The 21104-nt window shown below is 40.5% G+C and overlaps 1 protein-coding gene across 10 annotated transcripts in view; it reads right to left on the bottom strand.

Annotated features, from left to right (window-relative positions):
- TP53BP1 (tumor protein p53 binding protein 1) overlaps window positions 1-21104 on the bottom strand; it is a 108026-nt gene that overhangs the window by 43536 nt on the left and 43386 nt on the right. For 9 of the 10 annotated variants that reach the window (XM_063448950.1, XM_063448948.1, XM_063448946.1 and 6 more), the window contains exons 7-15: window positions 20331-20406; window positions 19773-20017; window positions 19325-19430; window positions 16530-16624; window positions 16185-16372; window positions 13370-15497; window positions 4445-4564; window positions 2642-2878; window positions 1856-1913 (exon numbers count right to left, since the gene is read on the bottom strand). In XM_063448950.1, coding sequence (XP_063305020.1) covers window positions 1856-1913; window positions 2642-2878; window positions 4445-4564; window positions 13370-15497; window positions 16185-16372; window positions 16530-16624; window positions 19325-19430; window positions 19773-20017; window positions 20331-20406 — 3253 coding nt within the window. Of the gene's footprint in view, window positions 1-1855; window positions 1914-2641; window positions 2879-4444; window positions 4565-13369; window positions 15498-16184; window positions 16373-16529; window positions 16625-19324; window positions 19431-19755; window positions 20018-20330; window positions 20407-21104 lie in introns of those variants that run through there. The other variant, XM_063448955.1, reaches the window with a different exon arrangement.

The following is a 21104-nucleotide window of genomic DNA, read 5'->3' as shown; positions in this document are numbered from 1 at the left end:
AAGACAAAAACATTAAGAAAGAAAAACAAAAACAAACCCCTGAGGTGTCCCACATCTCTACAAACCCCGGTGTGGCTTTGTGCTGTCTCACCCCTTTCATCCCATATAGGTTTCTGCCCTTTTTTAACCCCTAGCCTGCTTACCTGCACCGGCCTGAGTAGGCTCTGCTGTGGCTGCTCCTTTTCTCACTCTCCATCCATGCTGTGAGTGCTCCCTGTGAGAGGGGAGCAAGGGGTGTGATGTCACTTCCTGCTCCCTCCCATCCTCACACAGAGAACTAACTGCAGGGAGAGAGGGGAGACCTGGCAGTGAGAGCAGGTACGCTGCCAGGTCTCATGCTTTAAGGGTGGAATTTATTTTCTGAGCGATATGTTGCAGAGGCCCTCTGCGTCATCCTGGACCCCTGCAACCTTCCTTCTGACAGTGGAGATATCTGATCTGCACTTCAGAAAGGTGAATGCGGCCAGGCCCCTGACTGCCTCGGGCCCTCTGTCCATGACCGATCTGCCTGAGTGGTCAGTCCGCCTCTGCAGTCAGGTCATCTAAGTCATCTAAGACTGACTGGCAATTTGGTGGGTAATAAAAAAAGATTATATAAAAAGGTTAAAGTTATATTTTTATTTGCTTTACGTTATAAGGTTGTAGACCCCATAAGCATGAAATAAACACCATGGTCCCATCTGAAAAGTAAATTAAATGCGTCTGGTTTTTATTGTGTGGTCCAATTTATCACACAAACTATTGCCTGCCATAATTTTTTTTTTTGTATTAAAGGTTTGTTCACACATGTGATTAGATTATCAGTTTAAAAAACAAACAAAAAAAAAAAAAACACATTTGTTTAAAATCAGGGATAGAGAATTCCTATTGCCAAAGCAAAGGGCAAGCAGTTTCAGACACTGAGCTCAGTTTTCCATTCAGCTTTTTACAATTAAAAGTATAATCACGATCGCTCATTAGATCACACATTCTCTCTGTACCCGTAATTACAGGCAAGCAGAGCAGTCTTTATAACCTCACGGCAGCCAGATTACTACATACGGGAACCACCACCCGAGACAGGCCCTCCTAGACACCACATTATGTTTATTTTGCTGTACATAGGCTTCATTTGCAATATTATATTATATAATTTAAGGAGACAACGTACCAAAGGCCACAAGAGATGCATGTGTCCCCCAGGGGGAAGCAGGCTTATAGCCCCTACTAGACAACCATAGGCACCCTCCTATGCCCACCTAAGAGCCATGATCTAGGCTAACACAATCGTCCTCAACGCCATTGATTTTTTTCCTTCTTGCATACTTGATGTTATTAAGAGAATACATTATATAACTTATTCTGTGACAACATAATTAGACGGATAATCAGATATACTAGCTGGAATTGTTCTTCAAGGTGTAGAAAGTTTAGTAAGACTCTGGTTTCCATTGATGCTAATGCTTCATAAGATATATATATATAACTAGCCAACACTCCGCTCACTCCATGCTTTGTTCCTACTCGTCATTTAAAATGCATGATGACTGTTTACATTCATATATAGTTCATCCTTTTCTTAAAAAACGTGCACAGCTATCTCTATGTCATGTTATTCACTGTTATCCAATGGATTTCTGCAACTGTTGTGGTTCAGAGAGCTAAAATGTTATTCCATGCACTAACAAAAATAAAGAATAAAAAAAAAAAAAAAAAATGTATAATCACGGGCGACAAACATCTAAAACAAGCAAAAACACAACTACTAAAACATGTTCTTTCCCCCTGTAGATTCCTTGGTTAGAGAGATGTTAAGTTCTCATCTGAATGCACTACGTGCGAAACCGCTCTGCATAGCAACAAAAGCATTTGTTACCTGGCAACAAGTGCAGCAACTGTAGCAGTTCCGTTTGTCCTCTCGGTACCACTAGGCTCTGACGGAGGAAGGACAGAAAAAGGAGAAACAAATATTGAAAGAGGTTTAATTCACTTCACTCGCGATCCATCAACAAGGCTTCTAAAACCTCAAGGCTAAATAGCAAGTATTAAGAAAATAACACAATCACTGTATATAAAACAGGAAATCCACAGACAAGGTTATTTACCAGCTTTCACCTTATTTATGTATGAAGTGAGAATTCAATTACTATGTTTGACAGCTGTAGATAAAAAAACAAAAACAAACAAAAAATAAAGTCTAAAAGAAGAAGAAGGATTCTGCACCTTGATGTGTTCAAATATTCTCTACCCAGTAGGAACCGGTCATGGCAATAGCATGTAAGTCAGGGAAGCAGGTTTATGGTTTTAGATAATGCAATGACCCACAATGAAATTATATAATGGGTGCTAAACATATTAAAAAGTATGATACTACTACATCAGTGTACATTTCTACTTTTGGAACATTAATTTGCAGTGATCACTAGGGAGTGTAGGATGGCCCCGGCAAGTTAGTTTGAAATGTTAAAACACAGACACATCTGTTGATCGTTTGCTAACTTGCCAAGGAAAAAAAGAAATTCAGCTGATTATTTATAAAGAGCAAGTCTAGGGCAAAGTTCTAACATTGCAGTAGTCGCCATGGAAACCAATGGAATGGCCGTGCATGTTAACTACCACAGTACTAGAAGTGCATCTTTTTTCATCATAAACACATTCTTACTTTCCAGATTAAACTGTGGTGCCTCCTCACTCTCTTCATTTACAGGAGTTATGAGTTTTGTTCGGAGGCAAAGCTTTCCATCTGTATCAGAGGCAGGCCCGGTATTTATTTTCTCACTTTCCTCAGATACATCTGTTGTGACCATGGCACTCTCAACTGTAACATTATTGGTCGCCATAGTGCTCTCAGCGGAGACATCACTGGTTGCCAAGGTACTGTCTGGACAGCTTCCAAGAACTGGAATAGAAATTGAATGGATGCAATAAACAAGATAATAAACTAAGTGTGCTTTTCGCCACGGCTTTGCGTTTTCTAAGGTTTTTTTTTTTGTTTTTTTTTACAGCTCAAGCTAGCATATGGAATGGAAACCAAACCATGGTAAAGAATGCTTCTACACACGTTTCACAGCTTGATACTTAAAGCAACATTGTTTTAGATCACAAATCTTGATGTTTTACAACTTTGTTTACACTGCTCTTTAGTAATCACTGAAAAGTGCTGTTTGATCTAGGCAATAAATATCCTACCATCTATCAATGTCACAGTTTGGCAGCAGTGCTGCATATCCTAATCCACATAAGTTTACACATATTTGTGTTCAATATTCTCATGAACAGTGCTTCTATATAAAATGAAGCACCTCTGTGCAAGAGCAGAAGAGCACATTCAAATGAACACTTACAAGCATGTGCATTTCTAGTTGCGGTTAAGGAAATGGATACTATTTTTATTCTCTTACCGGTTTCACGGTGTTCTTTAAACACCTTGTGTTCTAAATAAATATATTTATAATACGGAAGTGCTAGCAGATACCCTGGGTCCTCTCTGTCCCAGTTCCTGTTCAATAAAAGGGTTAACTTGCAAGTAATCCAGTGGTGAGAGGACATCTTATTGCAGCTCCACACCATGCACCAGGAGATCCTCGTGGCAAATAGAATGCTTCTCACAAAGTAGCATTAGGAGGCAGTATGTGTGGCAATCACTTCCCCGCATCTGCCATGCTTCTCTAGGTGAGAAGCACTGTCTACAACTTCGTCATAGGGCACAAAGCAATGAAGAAGAGCAACTTAACACCTTCATACAAGTGCACATTGCTTTTGAAATTGTTTAAAAGTGTGAAAGTTTTGAAGTGTTACTTTAAAAATCGGGTACTAAATATAAGATGTCTTCATGTTGAGAAATATTCCCTTTAGATGTACATTTAAAAGGAACAGTCAGGCAGTTTTTTTTTCATGCGCACTTCATTTGCCAATTCTTCAGTGGGCTCGTTTCACACAAAGAAGTAGCTGAAACCTTTTAGACAATTCTGGATTCCATATGGGAATGCTTGGCATATTCAGGAGGATTTTGTGGGACAAGTAGCTCATGACATAAATCACGAAAATGCATCATGCACCAAAAAGCAAAACTATAATAGAGGAAGTTTACTGTACAATGAAAATATGCAGAAAGGTGAGAGAAGACCGATATAGAGAGTAAATATGATTGCACTAGATATATTACTCAATAACTGGGGCAAAGTAAGGGCAATTCATCCAGTGAGCAACTGTATGGGATAAAAGATCTATTCATAGCTTCTCTGGATGTCTGCAAGATACATTTCTACAAAGTGCAGCATGAAAACTGAATTTTGTAGGTGAGCTACACTAGATACATACATTTAGGAATGATTTTAATAAGTCACTTTGCACACATATTGGCACCAACATTACTTGCGAGAGGCAATCATGTTGAGCTGTAAAACCACAAGACAGACATGCAAAGCAATGTAGGACATCGAACTGCAAACATATTCAAACTTACGTATGGGAGTGCTGTGCCGTCTTGGACCACGTTTTAACTGGCCAATCATAGGTGGAGTAACACTGCTTATTGGCTGAATTAAGTCACCTTCTTTTGGCAAAGTGAAGTGAAATGGTGTTTCTGCAACAATAGCCATGAAAGAAATGCAATATTAAACTAATTCCGTCTTGCTAATATGAGGGGGAATATAATTAAACTATTCATTAAAAACAATAGTTGGAAAATATTGAGTATTATACTTAAACGTTGACAACTTATGTTGTTAAAGTGAATCTGTCACAACAGGTGCCAACAGCTCCTTAAGTAATATAGAATACACCATAATGATAAAATGCTTTTATGTTTCAGGGTTTATAAAGTAAACACAAACCCCCTTTCCAGAACTACCAGCAGCCATGATCCCGGGTTTATGTAATGGCTTTAAGGATTTACAAATTAAATAATTCCCCTTCCCCACATACCTAACTGGCTCTGCGTCAGAAATAGAACACCTCCAAAATGATAACAACTGAATACCTTCAGTGTATTAGCTACTGAACAATGAGGTATGTCACCATGTTCCTATTATCCTTAGGCAAAAAGTCAGACAGGCATTTTAGAGGAATAACAGCAACTACAATGCATGCACTGTAGTCACTCTAAAAAGTGCAGGAGAACCACTAGTAAGGGGGTTCTTCTATTGATACTTCCCCTTCTTTCAGACCTTACCATAGAGGCTATGCCATGGACATATTCTCTGTATGTTGAGAAGTTATTAATTTTTATTTAGGTTATAAAATTAAATAATGTAACATTCTTTAGAAAGTCTTGCACGAAGTACAGTTGAAATTTTATATTTATTTAAAGTGAATCGATCATGCCAGATACACGTTTACAGTATATTAAAGGGACACTGTAATGACAGTCACCAGAACAACTACAGCTTATTGCATTTGTTCTGGTGAGTAGAATCATTACCTTCAGGCTTTTTGCTGTTCATACTGTCTTTTCAGAGAAAATGCAGTGTTTATATTACAGCCTAGAGATACCTCCACTGGCCACTCCTCAGATGGCTGTTAGAGATCCTTCCTGGGTTATGGCTGCCTAAAATGCATCCAAACATTCAGTGTCTCCTCCCTCTGCAGGCAGACACTGAACTTTCCTCATAGAGATTCATTGATTCAATTCATCTCTATGAGGAGATGCTGATTGGCCAGGGCTGTGTATGAATCATGCTGGCTCTGCCCCTGATCTGCCTCTTTGTCAGTCTCAGCCAATCCTATGGGGAAGCATTGTGATTGGATCAGGCTACCACTTCTGATGATGTCAGCAGACTGCATGTTTTTTCTGAGACAAACAGCATGCAAATCTAAAGCTTCAGGCTTGAATACAGTAAGAGTTTCCTATATTTATAGAGGCATGAGGGGCCCAGGGGGGCTAGATGGTGGTTTTAACATTACAATGATCCTTTAACATATTGGCTTGATATATTCTGTACAATAAAGAGTTTCATATTCTCTTAAAAGCTCACATTTTAATGTGTGCTACGTACTACTTTGCCTGAAGGTAGCTGGTTTCCAGATGGTGTTACACTTTTGTTACTCCTCTCCTGCTTTTCCCTGTTTGAGAGACATTTACTTGCTTCCCATAACAAGTTAAACTTCCCCTGCACTTAGCTCTCCTGCTGTAGCTATGTCAGATCTGCTACAAAGCTGCAATAAACCAAATTAATAACGACGCACTCTCTCTCCCCATAACTTTTACAGAGACTGTGTGGAATCCTTTCTCCCCCTGGCATTCAGCTTTTGGACCCGTGCAAAGAGGACATTTTTCTTATAACAGGCATGCTGAACATAGTCAGTTCATCTCTATATTGCAGAGTGACAAACTGACAGGAGAGAGAAAGGGCTTTTTTCTAGTTGAATATTTTAGGGAGATCTATACTTTTGCCAGCAATTCTACAAGCAAAATGCATAGATGAAATCTGATTCTCTTTCATCTCTTGTCAAAGTTTTTAATCTTTCTTCACAGCATATACATATTATTGGACATTGACTGTACCATAACAAGAATACTTTAGTTGCATATTCATTTTTTCCACCAAAAAAAAAACATATGTTCATGGAGTGCATTAAGCCATATTGCTTTACTATAAAACAATCTCAAGTATTTCTATTTTAGTTTTTATATCGTAACTAACATAAGATTAGACCTCCCAAGTGTCCCTATTTAGGAGGGACAGTGCCTATTTTTGGATCAAATCCCTCTATGCCTCTTTTTAATCCTGATGTTCCTCTTTTCTAGGGAGGTCCATATTGTTTGTGTGAGAGTATATAACAGAGCTTCACAACAGCAGCGCGCAAGGGAACACTGATCTTCCTGCAGCTCCTCTCTGTTCCCTCACGCTGTATAGTGATGCCAGCCAGAATAGGACATCATAGAAACATAGAATGTGACGGCAGATAAGAACCATTCGGCCCATCTAGTCTGCCCAATTTTCTAAATACTTTCATTAGTCCCTGGCCTTATCTTATAGTTAGGATAGCCTTATGCCTATCCCACGCATGCTTAAACTCCTTTACTGTGGTAACCTCTATCACTTCAGCTGGAAGGCTATTCCATGCATCCACTATCCTCTCAGTAAAGTAATAACGTCATTCTAGTCCCGGCATCACTACATGGAGCAGAGAGGAGCCAAAGGTAGATTGCTGCTTCTTCGCACGCAGGATGAGCAAGCAGCTCCCCTGGACCCCAGGGAAAGATCCACTCAGCTCTGCCAAAGGTAGGGAGGCTGGGTGGATAAAAATTAAAAATGCCAATTTGTGAGTGTATGTCTGTGTGTGTGTGTGTGTGTGTGTGTGTCTCTTTGTCAGTGTGTGAGTGTGTCTCTGAGTCTGTTTAGGTATCAGCACCCCTCATAATTAAAAGGCAAGTTTTTACTCACCTTCTTTCCCACACTGTGGCTTGTCCTTTCTTCATGGCTGAGATAATCAATCTTTAAGATCTTCGTTAAACCAATGCTTTTCTATAGGAAAGCATTGGGAGGATATTGTGCATGTTCTATATGGGTAACATTCATCACTTCAATGCAGAGCGTGTAGACGCTGAACAAAAGCTGCTGCACACTGTGCAGCACTAACACAGGACTCTCTAGTGGCCGTCTGAGTGACTGTCACTAGAGGTGTTACTGGGCCGCAATGTAAACGCTGCCTTTTCTTTTAAAGGCAGCGTTTACATTGAAAAGCCTACAGGGACAGGCTTTAGGCAAAAGAACAACTACATTAAGCTGTAATGGTTCTGGTGACTAGAATTGTAGATGTCTCATAAATTAAACTTAAAAAAAAAAAAAAAGTGGTCTAACTTTTTTTAGCTGGCTCCTAGATTCCAAACAAATTTGTCAAGATTTCTAAACACATTTTTGTAGTTTAAAGCACGGCTTATGTGAAAAAAATATTAATTGTTCTAGTTTTAAATTAGATTTTAGTTGCATACATTTTTTTTCTTTTTTAAATTCTTTATTTTTGTTGTGCAGATTAGTAAAGTGATGCCGGCAATGCCACGACAGCAGAAGCAAGTCTTAATCAACATAACAACAACATGGCATTTAGAAAATCAGCACATTTTTCAGTATTGGTAATTAGACAGGCAAATATGTCTTAGCAAGTAACTGAAACTAGACAAACAGGCATTGCATAACGTTTAGACTTAAATTTCATATTGTGAAAAACCACTGGGTCGCAATCAACTGTACGGGCACCTTACCACTTGTGCATAGAGCGTAGTATGCTAGTTAGCGGACAAGACATTGTATGTGTCAGTGAGTAGTAGAGAATGGTTGGGTAAGTAGCTCTCTATATTAGCTGTCATGTGGAGTACTCGTGATGCTATTAAGCGCTAGACAGTAAAGAAAAGTGCTAGTATGGCATAAAATAAAAGAAAAGCTTGTGTCTTATCATGGGTCTGGAATGTATGCAGTGCCTAAATAGCTGGTATCAATGAGAGCCAGGAGTCAACCAACCCCACATATGAGCCATTGCAGGAAGGTAGTCTCATTAACTGATCTGCTTTGCACCCCGATAGGGATGTAGCTTGGTTATGTGCAGGAGTACAGAGTCCAGTCCACAGTGCCACAACCCAACACCTTCTCCAGTTCTGGTCTTGATGAGCTCTGTTGCCCCTTTTTTTCCAGGTTTTCATCATTCCAGGTGGGTAGACAAGAGACCTGCGGGGACTCCAGAGCACGAGGAACCGTGTAGGTATGTGGTCGGTAAGGTGAACGTAGATCCGCATGGACCCTCCGTCCAGATTTAGGCTTGTATGCCGCAGTGATTTGCAGGGTCGGTGGTGTGAAGGCCGCGGTTTGGGCGGGTTGTCTGTTGTTGATCCTCTGCCAGAATGCTTGGCAGATCGCGTCAAATTTCGCATCGAAGGTTTCCCTCCATGACTGGCCTGCTGGGCTTTTTTGGTCGTGGGGCTGCTGCCGTGCGGTGGCCATTTTAAGCACACCACACGGTCTAGTACTCAGCAAGGAGTGGTGCCCGTGTTGCAGACAGGTAAGAGCTCCCCGTGGGGACCGGGATGACCCCCACCGGTCCAAAGGGGGGGTGGCGGGGCTTCAAAGCCCTGGGGCTGCAGTGATGTGCGCACTTCAAGGCGGGAAATCGGCCGCCTCTCTCCACCTTCAGGCTGCTAGTCACGCTAGGCCACAGTGCTGGACGGTCTCCTTCAGACAGATCAATTTTATTCAGGCTGGAGCTGATCCACCACCTGTAGTATCGGTTTGCTACGAGTGTCTAACTTAGTTTGTCCAGGATGAAAGCCTCATATTCTGTAGTTTGGCTTGAATTTTGCAGGAGCTAGTTGAAGACACGTCCGGCCATCTTGGACGTCAGGCCCCACCCCCAGTTGCATACATTTTTATTACCAAGTTACCTAAAATTCTCAGAACAGCTCCGCCCCTGGTCACACCCACTCACATCCCTAAAATTAAAGGGGCACTCCAGGCACCCAGACCACTTCAGCTAATTAAGGTGGTCTGGGTGCTGTGACCCTATTGCACTTAGTGCTCTATCAGACAGTCAATAGCGGGCTTCCGGAATCCAAACCGACCTTGAATAATGCTTTCCTATGTGGAGGTCTAATGTGCGCACACATGGCGATTGCAGCGCATGCGCATTGGGAGCCTGACCCAGTGCCGAGGGACATTGGTGCTGAATTCAGGTAAGTAACTGAAGGGGTTTTAACCCCTTCAGCGACATGGGATGGGGACGGGAGAGAGGCACTCCAGGATTCTCTAGTGCCAGGGAAAAGGGGTTTGTTTTCCAGGCCCTGGAGAGTCCCTTTAAAGTGTCCCTCTTTGTCCATTTGAAATGCTGGGAGATATGCATGGTAAATTTGATTTTCAAAATGCTCTAAAGTCTTAACCAGGCTTCCCCAAACTCCGGCCCTCCAGATGTTGCTGAACTAAAACTCCATGATTCTATGAATTAAATAGAGAAGGCTTAGAATCATGGGAGTTTTAGTTCCGCAACATCTGGAGGGCCGGAGTTTGGGGAAGCCTGGTCTAAACCAAGTGTAGGCAACATTAAACACTAAATACGTTGTAGACTATATATCTACATCTCCCATAATCCTCTTGCAGCCATAACACTGGCAAAGCATCAAGGGAGATGTATTCCACAACACCTGGAGTCCCGAAAGTTGCCTACCCCTGCAAGTCTAAGCAGTTATTGTTGCTTTACTTTACCAATCAGGTAATTACTAATGGCAAATTGCACAGGACTGAAATCAAACTTGGTAAACGGAGGCTAAAATAACTAAATGTCAAAGCATTCTCACACACAATTCTAGTCCAACCGTAGACATTTAAACTCAATGTTATAATTCAAATTTAGTAAATAACCATGGATGTTTTTCTGTCTATTTTATGTTTCCTTCCCTAAGGAGCACTTTTTGCTCCTAAGTAGTTATGGTGGCAGAAGTCCACTAGTGCCATCCATCTGTAAAGAGTCTTATGATACGTTTGTGCTGTGATTTTTGGGGACAGTTCCCTGGTGCCCACAAAGCGGGACACCAGGGCACTAATTTAGGACGATGGGACAAGACCCGAAAATCAGGATTGTCCCATCAAAATCAGGACTATTGGGAAGCATGGTCAAATTGTTTGTGAATGATTTGACAAATAATTGGGTTCCCTTTGGTAGACGTGGTCCTTCCAGCCTTCTCCATACAGCTACAATCTAGGTTCTAATTTCGGTTTAGCCATTTCAATTTTGTGCAACTTTTCACAGTGTTCACCAATTAAGACGGTCAGTTTGGAGAAAATGAAAAGTAGTAGGAATGGAGGCCTCAAAATGTCATAGCCTAGACTACTTACCAGGTCTAAAAAGCCTGAACCCGCCCACCAGCCGAGGAGACCTAATGCGCAGCGTGAGGACGTCCAGCGACGCTCTAGCACAGGTTTCCTGTGCTATAGAGCAGGAGGTTCCCTCTAGTGGCTGTCTGTTAGAGTTAACCCTGCAAGGTAATTATTGCAGTTTATAAAAAAAACTGCAATAATTACACTTGCAGGGTTAGGCGTAGTGGGAGTTGGCACCCAGACCACTCCAATGGGCAGAAGTGGTCTGGGTGCCTGGAGTGTCCCTTTAAGTACTTGGTTTCCACAAGACTAATGAGGAAATATTGTGCTAAGAAGTGAAATGCATGTTTTTAGGTTTACATTTTGCATACGACATTTTATGTTTTGTATAGGACATTATACTTGATTTAAAGCATTACCACTTCAGATATGGACAGCATTTTGACTGCAATCTATTTTTCGTGATCGACAAGCCTAAAGTATAGCTGTGCTGCAAGGATATAATCAGTTCCACCAAGTGACATATGAACTAAACAGAATTTAAGCTAAATGTTACATTGCTTCAGTTTTCTATATCCAACAATTGGTTGTTCACACATGCAGCTATTTGGATGTTTATTCATCCTAGCTGCCAGGTAGCTACCAATTTGCAATGGTTTAAATTCAGTTTGACAATGTACCAGAGTTCCACCAGGCATCGGTCACAGCCTCCCCCGCTGCCGGAAGCTCCTGCACGGAGCCAAAGTTTGTCGCACCATTCTTAAAGAATTAAAATGCAAATTTTAATACTTACTCTGGGAGGGCGCAAGGGCACTCCAGCCACTGTAACCACTACAGCAGGACATAGGGGTCAGGTGCTTGGAATGTTGATTAAAAGCAAACATTCATAACTAGCGTCCAACACACAGAACATATATAGAAATAAATTGAGCAGATGGAGGTCTAGTGTGCACTACAAGATAGAGTGCAGTGTTACAAATCTGCCTTACATATTATGCAATTTGCAAGGAGGAAAGTGTAAGTGAGGAGTGTGCAGCAGGAAGTTCACACATAGCTCATGTTTGACAGACCACATGCCCACAACCAGGACTCAATATTTTAATTAGCCATAGGCAAATTAAAAAAGCTCTCCTTGCAAGTTAGAATTCAACCCTGATAAGTGTGCCATAGACCCCCACTTTCTGTGCAAAGCAGCAGTTTATCAACAGTAACTGCATGGGTGATGTCTGCAGCAATGAGGAAATACCTTAAACAATAGATGGGGCACAGATGCTTTTGTGCGAGGAAGAGAATGGAGAAATCTCCCCATCAATTACCAACCCAAACCCAACTCTGCAACCACGCAGTGAGCACTTAAAATCCTGCAACAAACTGCTGCATGCCTCAAGTTCATGACATTAAGTGCAGTTAAATCTTCCCATAGACAAGCATTAAAAGGGTTCTGTACGTTCAGTTGTCTGGTTACAATTACATGTCTGTTAGTCCAACCATTGTACAGCGCTATATAAATAAATAATAATAATACTACAGGGACCCAGACCCCCAGATCATCTCTTCAACTAAGTTATATGGGTGCCATGTCACAGTCATTGCAGGGTTAACATAACTCTAGTATGTCACACTGACAGACACTAGATGCATTTCTGTCCTAAAAGTTAAGTTAAATTTAGCTATATTAATCAGAGATCATTTAATTGGTGCAGCACTGTGTTTCACCACACATGTGCACTTGCTTCCCAATGTTTTCCTATCATTGAGGCAGCGGCCACTGTGTTATGCACCATAAACCCTTTATCTCACTGAAATTCACTGTCAAAACATTTTGAAACAGTTTAACACTGAATGAGGGTCCCCAATTGCCAGTGGAGGCATCAAGTAAACTTTTACTAGCAATGAGCAGCAGTGATTTGCTGACAGCACTCGGGTTACACTCTCAGCAAGTCACTGCCACTCATCGCTGCTTCGGCTAATAGGGAAAATTAGCCTGGGCAACAAAGAAAGGCAAGGCTGCAAGTTAGGAAAGTCCATTCTGCAAAACTACTTGCATAAGACAAAGTGTTTAGATTGCTTAGTGTTTAAGCTTTACTGCTCAGATGAAAACTACACTTCACAAAATCCAGTCTCTTCGAAGATATTGCTTGTGAGCTGAATGCAAGCCATGGTAAATGATTATATATATATATATATATATAACATAATCTAATATCTCATATAAAACACTACAAATGAACTAACCCTAAATATGGATCACATGGAATAGATGGTTGAACTGTAACATTAAAAACAGAACATAGACAGTACCTAAACCATATGCATATCAGCATGGACCTACCCACATGGGCATTGTACAACATGTCTCTGACAAGAAAGTTCCTCTAGTGGCAGTGTAAACCTTGCAAGGTAATTATTGTGCAGTTTCTCAGAAACTGCAATAAAATTACAATTGCAGAGTTAAGGAGAAAGGGACACTGCAGCCAGACCACTCCAATAAGCTAAAGTGGGCTGGGTGCATATAGTGTTCATGTAATTCTACTGACATGAAAATGTAAAGAGCCATCTAGAATGTGTAATCATGTACTTTTACTTACCATTGGAGCTTTCACAAAGGCTACGAGTGCTTTGCTCTACAGTTTTTTCCTGAAAATCAGTATTTGTGCCATGGGCTTCTTCTTCAGATATGTCCATTGATAAATCAACCACTTCCTTGGGAGATTCATGATGGAGTGTTTTTGGGACATCATCATCTTTGACTGTTGAAGGAAGCTCCACTTTTTCGGGTATCACTGGATCAAGACTGTCCTTTACGTCTTTCTGCTGATCACTTACAATTAAAACGTCATCACTAATCATGGCAGGTTTACTTCTTTTCATAGACTCAATCACCTCATTGTCCTGGTTTCCCCGAAGCTTCTTTGGCTCAGGAGCCAACAATTCTTCTACTGGTAGTTCTGGAGGTCTCTTTTGCCTAGAATCAGCCATGTCTTTTGCACAGCTATCATCAACAATTACGGACGGATTTTCAGTTCCTTCAACCACCACTAGGTCAGGCTCCTCATTCTTTAACATGCTAGATGTTTTATTTTCTAGGAGATCCATTTTGGTATTCTTTTCCGCAATATCATCTGATTGATGATCACCCTTTAATGGTTTCTTTAACACATCAGTTTCTTTTTCCTTCAGAATATGTTGAGATTGATTTTCAGTCTGATTTACAGTCATAACTTCATCCACAGGATGAACGGAAATCAAGTTTTCCTTGAATGCTTTAATTTTACATTCTTTATTTTCTGGAGGCACTGGCAATCGAAGACTTTCGGTTTGCAATAAGCCTACATCAGCTTTGTCTACCAGAATTACCTCATCAGATTGTTCTTTTTCTGTTACAGACAATTGTGGCAAATTCTTCTCAGCTTTCAAAGATTCAACATGCTCCTCAGCCTCTTTAGCCTTATTCTCTTCATCAGGGTTTTCACCTACAGGTTTTACATTCGGTGCCGCATCATCTGCTGGAAGGTCAGAGATCTGATGCAAAGATTTTAGCGTTAACACTGGATTGCTACAATCATATGCTACAGGCACAAGATTCTCCTTAAAATCAGTCTTTAAGTCATCCAACTTACAATTCTGATTTGGTTCCTCCAAAGTACTTTTTAGAGAGATGTCCTTCCCAGTATGTTCACTTTGCTGATTACTTTCTGAATGGTCCCTCCCAGAGTCTACTGACAACTCTTGACATGCAGTTGTATCAACTTGTAAGGAAATGCAAGTAATACCTAGTGTAGTCTTTTTCTGGTCCTTTACTGTTAGGACTTCACAAGTCAGGTCAGGCACTTCAGAATCTCCCAACTTCTGGATTTCTAGGTCCTGACATGTCAGTTTTTGGGATTGCTCGCAAAGTGGTTTCTGTCCACTTACTTTAGAAGTTGTACTTAATTCAAATTCCATTGTATCCTCCTCTTCTTTCTGTGAGGATTCCATTTCATCATGACAGAAACGTTGAGTCTGGGTCTCTGAGAGTACAAGATTCAGGTTAGCCCCTTCTCTCATCAATTGCTCATCCTCGGTTGACTTGCGGTCTTCAATATCCTTTTCACATGGAGTTTCAGGGACTTCATCCACAGATGATAAGTCAGACAGACTTTCAACAGCTGTGCTTGATTTCTCTTCAGGTGCATCTTGATCAAGAATACTTAAAGAAGTGTCTGACTGTAAAGATGTGTCCATGAGTTCTTGTCTTCCAGAATCATTTGTGAGAGGAGTACAATCAGCAGTCTTTTTTTCAATTTCGGTTTCACCTTTGGTTGTAGAATCCTCCATTGTAATTTTTTCATTACCAACAGAAGATTCTTCTATAACTTGCCCTGTGGGTATTCCAGAAGTTAAGCCTTTGTCTTCAAGATTTCCTGAAGCAGGACCATCCACTGAACTCCTTGACTGACAAAATGACTGTTCCAAAATTTCAATCTGTGTGTCTTTGCGGTCATCCTCTGAATTTTTTGAATTGCCAACATCTGTTTCCATTAGCTCACTAGGTTCACTGGTAGAGAGCAACAATTTACACTCATCACCTGTGTCAGCTTGAGACATTGTGGAGTCTAATTCTGCAATTTCTGCCATCAACTCTGGAGGCTTCAGGCTTTCTAGGCCCTTTGTAACAGTGTGAGGAGCAATTTCTTCTCTGGATTCTTCAAGGCTTGGGGTTGGCATAAAAACATCCTAAACATAAACATATATACATATAAACATAAAATTGCAAATACAAATGGGGTGTGTGTGTGTATAATGTCTCGCACAATTACAAATCCAAAAAAGTGAATACAAAAATAAATAACATAAAAATCTGCAAAGCAATACATAAAAGCCGCAATAAAAATAAACACAGAAAAGATGAAATTCTAAAAAATGGTGGAAATTAAAAGTGGTCACAACAAATAATTTATATTTTCTTCTGCCAGTGGTTGAGCATTATGGGAGCTGTAGTCCAAAAGAGAGATGCAAAGTCATCCTACAAAAATGGAAGACGACGTAGGTTTTTTTGTACCCCAATACACCGAAACCATTGTTAAGGAACAGAAAATGAATGGTTATTGTGTACATCACTTACATTGGTTCAAATGTTAGAAACCTTTCAAATTTTCCTACTGTTTATTTATGGAACCAGATCAAATTTTGGTTGCATTTTTTATCATTTTACAGAACGTTTCTGTATACAACAGGGGAGATTTAACAAACATTTTGTTCTGGAAAGTAGTGGAACAATATCTAGAAGAGATTGAGTCACATCTGTCAAATGTACCTGCAGTTTCTATGGCTACTGCACCACTTTAGGTGAGTCACACAAATATTCAGTACACAAAACTTTGAGAAATTCTCCCCATGTGTTTTACTTATAGAAATACTTACATGGGAAAATTGTGGCTGCGAAGGTACAACAAATGACCCTGGAACAAATGCTGGAGTAATTTGGCACACTGGAGTTGAAGCCTGAGGCACTACTAAGAACGCATGATCTTTCGAGTCCAGGGATTTCTCTGATGCACAGACTTCTGGTTCAGCATCTTTTGATGGTTCAGCATTCTGCATGGTCTCATCTATATAAAGTCAAATAAATAATTAGTACATTTCTGGGATATGGATAAGTCATTCAGATGCACAATATCAAAAGGTGGTACTTTACTATATCCATGTACAGACACATTACATATCAAATGAAACGTTGCCGAATGACCAAGACAGAAAGGTGTTTACCTTCTGTCGTCTCCTTTTCGGTTGGGGAGCTGGGGATGATGATAGGGGTAGGTTGGATAGCATCTGGGAAAGGAGAAACCAGGTCTGAGGAACTTCTACACAAGGAGAGGAAAATAAATAAAAACACCCATTATTGCTATGTATACTTATTTGATACATGGTAATCAAAATGTATTTTTTGTAATCTCCCCTCCCTTTTTTTATTTATTTTTTAAATACATTTTTCAATATACCCGTATATACTCGAGTATAAAAGTCGACCCGAATATAAGCCGAGGCCCCTAATTTTACCCCAAAAAACTGGGAAGACTTATTGACTCGAGTATAAGACTAGGGTGGGAAATGCAGCAGCTACTGGTAAATTTCTAAATAAAATAAGATCCTAAAAAAATTATATTAATTGAATATTTATTTACAGTGTGTGTGTGTGTGTATGAGTGCAGTGTGTGTGTGTGTGTGTGTATGAGTGCAGTGTGTGTGTGTATGAGTGCAGTGTGTGTGTGTATATGAGTGCGTATGAGTGCAGTGTGTGTGTGTGTATGTATGTATGTGTGCAGTGTGTGTGTGTGTGTGTGTGTGCGCATGCGCGTGTGTGTGTGTGTGTATGAGTGCAGTGTGTGTGTGTGTATGTGTATGAGTGCAGTGTGTGTGTGTGTGTGTGTATGTGTATGAGTGCAGTGTGTATGTGTATGTGTATGAGTGCAGTGTGTATGTGTATGTGTATGAGTGCAGTGTGTATGTGTATGTGTATGAGTGCAGTGTGTATGTGTATGTGTATGTGTATGAGTGCAGTGTGTATGTGTATGTGTATGAGTGCAGTGTGTATGTGTATGTGTATGTGTATGAGTGCAGTGTGTATGTGTATGTGTATGAGTGCAGTGTGTATGTGTATGTGTATGAGTGCAGTGTGTATGTGTATGTGTATGTGTATGAGTGCAGTGTGTATGTGTATGTGTATGAGTGCAGTGTGTATGTGTATGAGTGCAGTGTGTATGTGTATGAGTGCAGTGTGTATGTGTATGAGTGCAGTGTGTATGTGTATGAGTGCAGTGTGTATGTGTGTGATGCAGAGCCTTGGTAGGGGTGGGAATTTTTAATATTTTTTTCATTATTATAATTTTATTTTTGTTTTATTAGTAATTATTTTTTTCATTATTATTATTTTTTTTTTTAATATTATTTTATACATTTTTTTATTTTCGTCCCCCCTCCCTGCTTGATACATGGCAGGGAGTGGGGCTCTCCTTCCCTGGTGGTCCAGTGGCATTCGCAGTTCAGTGGGGAGGGGGGGGGGGGGGGGAGAGGGAGGCTGGCAGGAAGCACTTACCTCTCCTGCAGCTCCTGTCAGCTCACTTCTCCGCGCCGGTCCGTGCAGCTCCTCTGTCAGCTCACAGTGTAAGTCTCGCGAGAGCCGCACTATGACCCCACGGCTCTCGCGAGACTTACACTGGGAGCTGACCGAGGTGCTGAAAGGACCGGCGCGGAGGAGGAGGGAGCTGACAGGAGCTGCAGGAGAGGCAAGCGCTCGCTGCTAGCCCCATTGTCTGTATTATGGCAATGTAAATTGCCATAATACAGACATTAACTCGAGTATAAGCCGAGTTGGGGTTTTTCAGCACAAAAAATGTGCTGAAAAACTCGGCTTATACTCGAGTATATACGGTAATTAAGAATCTTTTTATCCATTTCTCATATTTAGTCTCTACACATTTTATTAATTATATCCACGCTATTTAAGCATTTTTTTTTATAATATGATTTTATTTTCCTTTTAGCCAGCTGCCAATAGTTTTGTATTGTTATGACATTCTGCCTTTTCTTCCCTCCCTTTTCCAAGATGGCTGCCACAGTCACATGACAAGCCCCCTCTTCAGAAAAAAGGCAGTGTTTACATTGCTGCCTAGTAACACCTCTAGTGGCAGTAACTCAGAGAGCCACTAAAGTGCTTCCTATCTCAGTGCTGCACAGTGAGAAACTGCAGTGTTTACATTGCCCCTTAGGGATACTGTGGATATTTCTCAGATAGCCACTGGAGGTGCTTCCTGGGGCAGTGCTGCACTGCTGTTCAGAGTCTTCACACTCTGCATGGAAATGCTGAATTTTCCTCAGAAATGCATGAGGAGGTGCTGATTGGAAAAAACTGCGTTTGGCTGAAATCAGTATGGGACAGGGCCAATCCAATGTTTTCCTTATTGGAAAGTCTGATGAGGTCACCAAGGATGTAGATCACGGACAGTGCTAGCGCCGGCGGATGGAAAGTAGGTATGTTTTAACCCCTTCTAAGGAGCGCTGGGGGGGGGGGGGGGGGGAGCATACTCTCCATGTAGTTCATTTGAACTGAAATGGTTGTCTTAACCATAGTTATTCCTGATTAAATGACCCCCCCCCCATCCCACAAAAAAAAAAAAAAAAAACACATTTCCCCAAATATGTATTTCTGAGCCTAAATCAATCTTATTACACTGTGCTCCACACATTATGATGAGCACATTTTTACTTTTATGGCCTTCTCAGTGGCTTATATAGTATCGGTCTACATATTCCACAATGTTCATTATTAGCCAAGAATTTTACTGCAATCCATAATCTACTTAGATTTTCAACCCTTCCACTTTCCTCAACTGCACAGAAATGAAATGTAAATGCAGCATTATCTGGGTATAGTAAATCAAGGTGTTCATGATACAGAATAAGTTACTCAAAAAAAAAAAATAAAGCGTACAACAAAGGCTAACTTAAGCAGCATAGCCCCTCGACATTTGTAAAACAAACTCAACAGAACATTAGCTACTCACTCTAAAATATTTTCAGCTGTAAGGCCTTCTTGTCCAGAAAGATGCAACAAATGCAAAGTAGCGGCAGGGGTGGATACAATCTTGGTCAATGGACTTTTTTGCGAATCTAGTTATTAAAACAGAAGAGAAAGCCACACTTAAGTTACAACTAATAAAAAATTAAATAAAATGTAAATGGTTTATCAGGCTTTAAATTAGCATAATCAATTCTATTCTGTTACTTAAAAGAAAATATCAGCATTACAGACTGACTAGGGCTTTGAGAATTCTAAAATTCAAGGGTATTTCACGGTTTAAAATTTCAACTCATCCACTAACCACTGGTGAGTAGAAATACAGCCTCCTCTTTGGCAGGGTTAGGCTGCTGGCTTATAGCCTATAAGGCCCTAGCACAATATCTCTTTTTTCCATCAGAACATGCCTAATGGTACGAAAATACAATTCGAACCTGAAATACTGGGCTGACCAAACATATCTTCTTGAGTTGAGGCAATATCAGAGGAATCCTTGTCTTGGACTTCTGGTTCTGGACTGCATTTAGCTTGTTCAGACTGAAAATCTTGGCTGCTTGGCTCTTCTTCACTGGATTCTTTTTCATGACAGTCATCAGTATCTAGTTTTACAACCGTTTCCATTTTAACGCCACATGGTTCACATGAAGAATCCGCTTTTGTCAAAACGTCTTCCAGTTTCCTGAAAAACATAAGTAATTAAATGGCAATATAACAAATGTACAGCTGCAATGCAAAGTGGAAGACTGCCAATAATCTAAATTCAGTCAGTGTACGAAGAGACTGGAAGTAAAATAGATTAAAAAACAAAACAAAAAAAAACAGCAATTCAAAGGGATAACCCTCCAGAATAGTTCACAACTAGGCATCACAAGGCATTTACTGAATATCAGGAACGACAATAGACAAATATAGAAGACAACAGTTTTTTTTTTTTTTATATGAGGATTCCCCCCTCCAAACCTTTAAAAAAGAAGAAACACAAAGTTATCTACCTTTTAGATTCTTTATCTTGGCTGTCCTCGGTAGGCTTCCTCTTTGCAAAGGTCTCAGGACATGAGTGAAGGAATTCTAGATGAAGAAATTAAGAAAAAAAAAAAAAAAAATATATATAATCTTAGAGGGCAGCTACTATATAAAAAATATCCTAAACCGCTAGCAATAATCTATTTTGTGTAAATGCTCTCTTTAAGCCAATATTCACAAGGCCATGCACAACTTGCTCCCATAATAGTAACAAACACCACAAACGCTACTTGCTAGGATCCCATCAATTTAGCACTGGAGGTGCTCACAGAGTGTGTGGTCTGCTCCACATTTGGTTGGAATGCTGCAGAGAGCAACCAATCAATAGGCACATACAAAATGCAGAAAAATAGAAATAATAGTCAATAATAAAGTCTGACTCTGTAGCGTTTCCCTAGCTGTTGACCTGGGTTAATGCAGGAGAAAACACCAGACAGCTGGAATGGATGAGGACTCACTCCCAGAAATTGTGGTCAGGCTATAGAACAAGGTGATTTTATATGTTGGAATTACTATTTTGTGTCCAAGTATCCAAACTGTGTGCCCCTAATATTGAAAAGGCTGATAGAGCTATTCACTAAACTGAGAATTGTGAACGTCACATTTAAGACCAAATTAGCTGAACTTGGGAGCATAGTTGACAGAATATTTCCAACGTGGCTATCTTGGCCTTAAAGGGACACTAGGCACCCTGACCACTTCATCTCTATAAGTTGGTCTGGGTGTCATATCCCTGTCTTTTC

This window comes from Pelobates fuscus, chromosome 3 (genome assembly GCF_036172605.1).
Source record: "Pelobates fuscus isolate aPelFus1 chromosome 3, aPelFus1.pri, whole genome shotgun sequence".
Taxonomy (NCBI): Eukaryota; Metazoa; Chordata; class Amphibia; order Anura; family Pelobatidae; genus Pelobates; species Pelobates fuscus.
The sequence above is the reverse complement of the archived record's forward strand: the minus strand, read 5'-3'. Positions and strand labels throughout refer to the sequence as shown.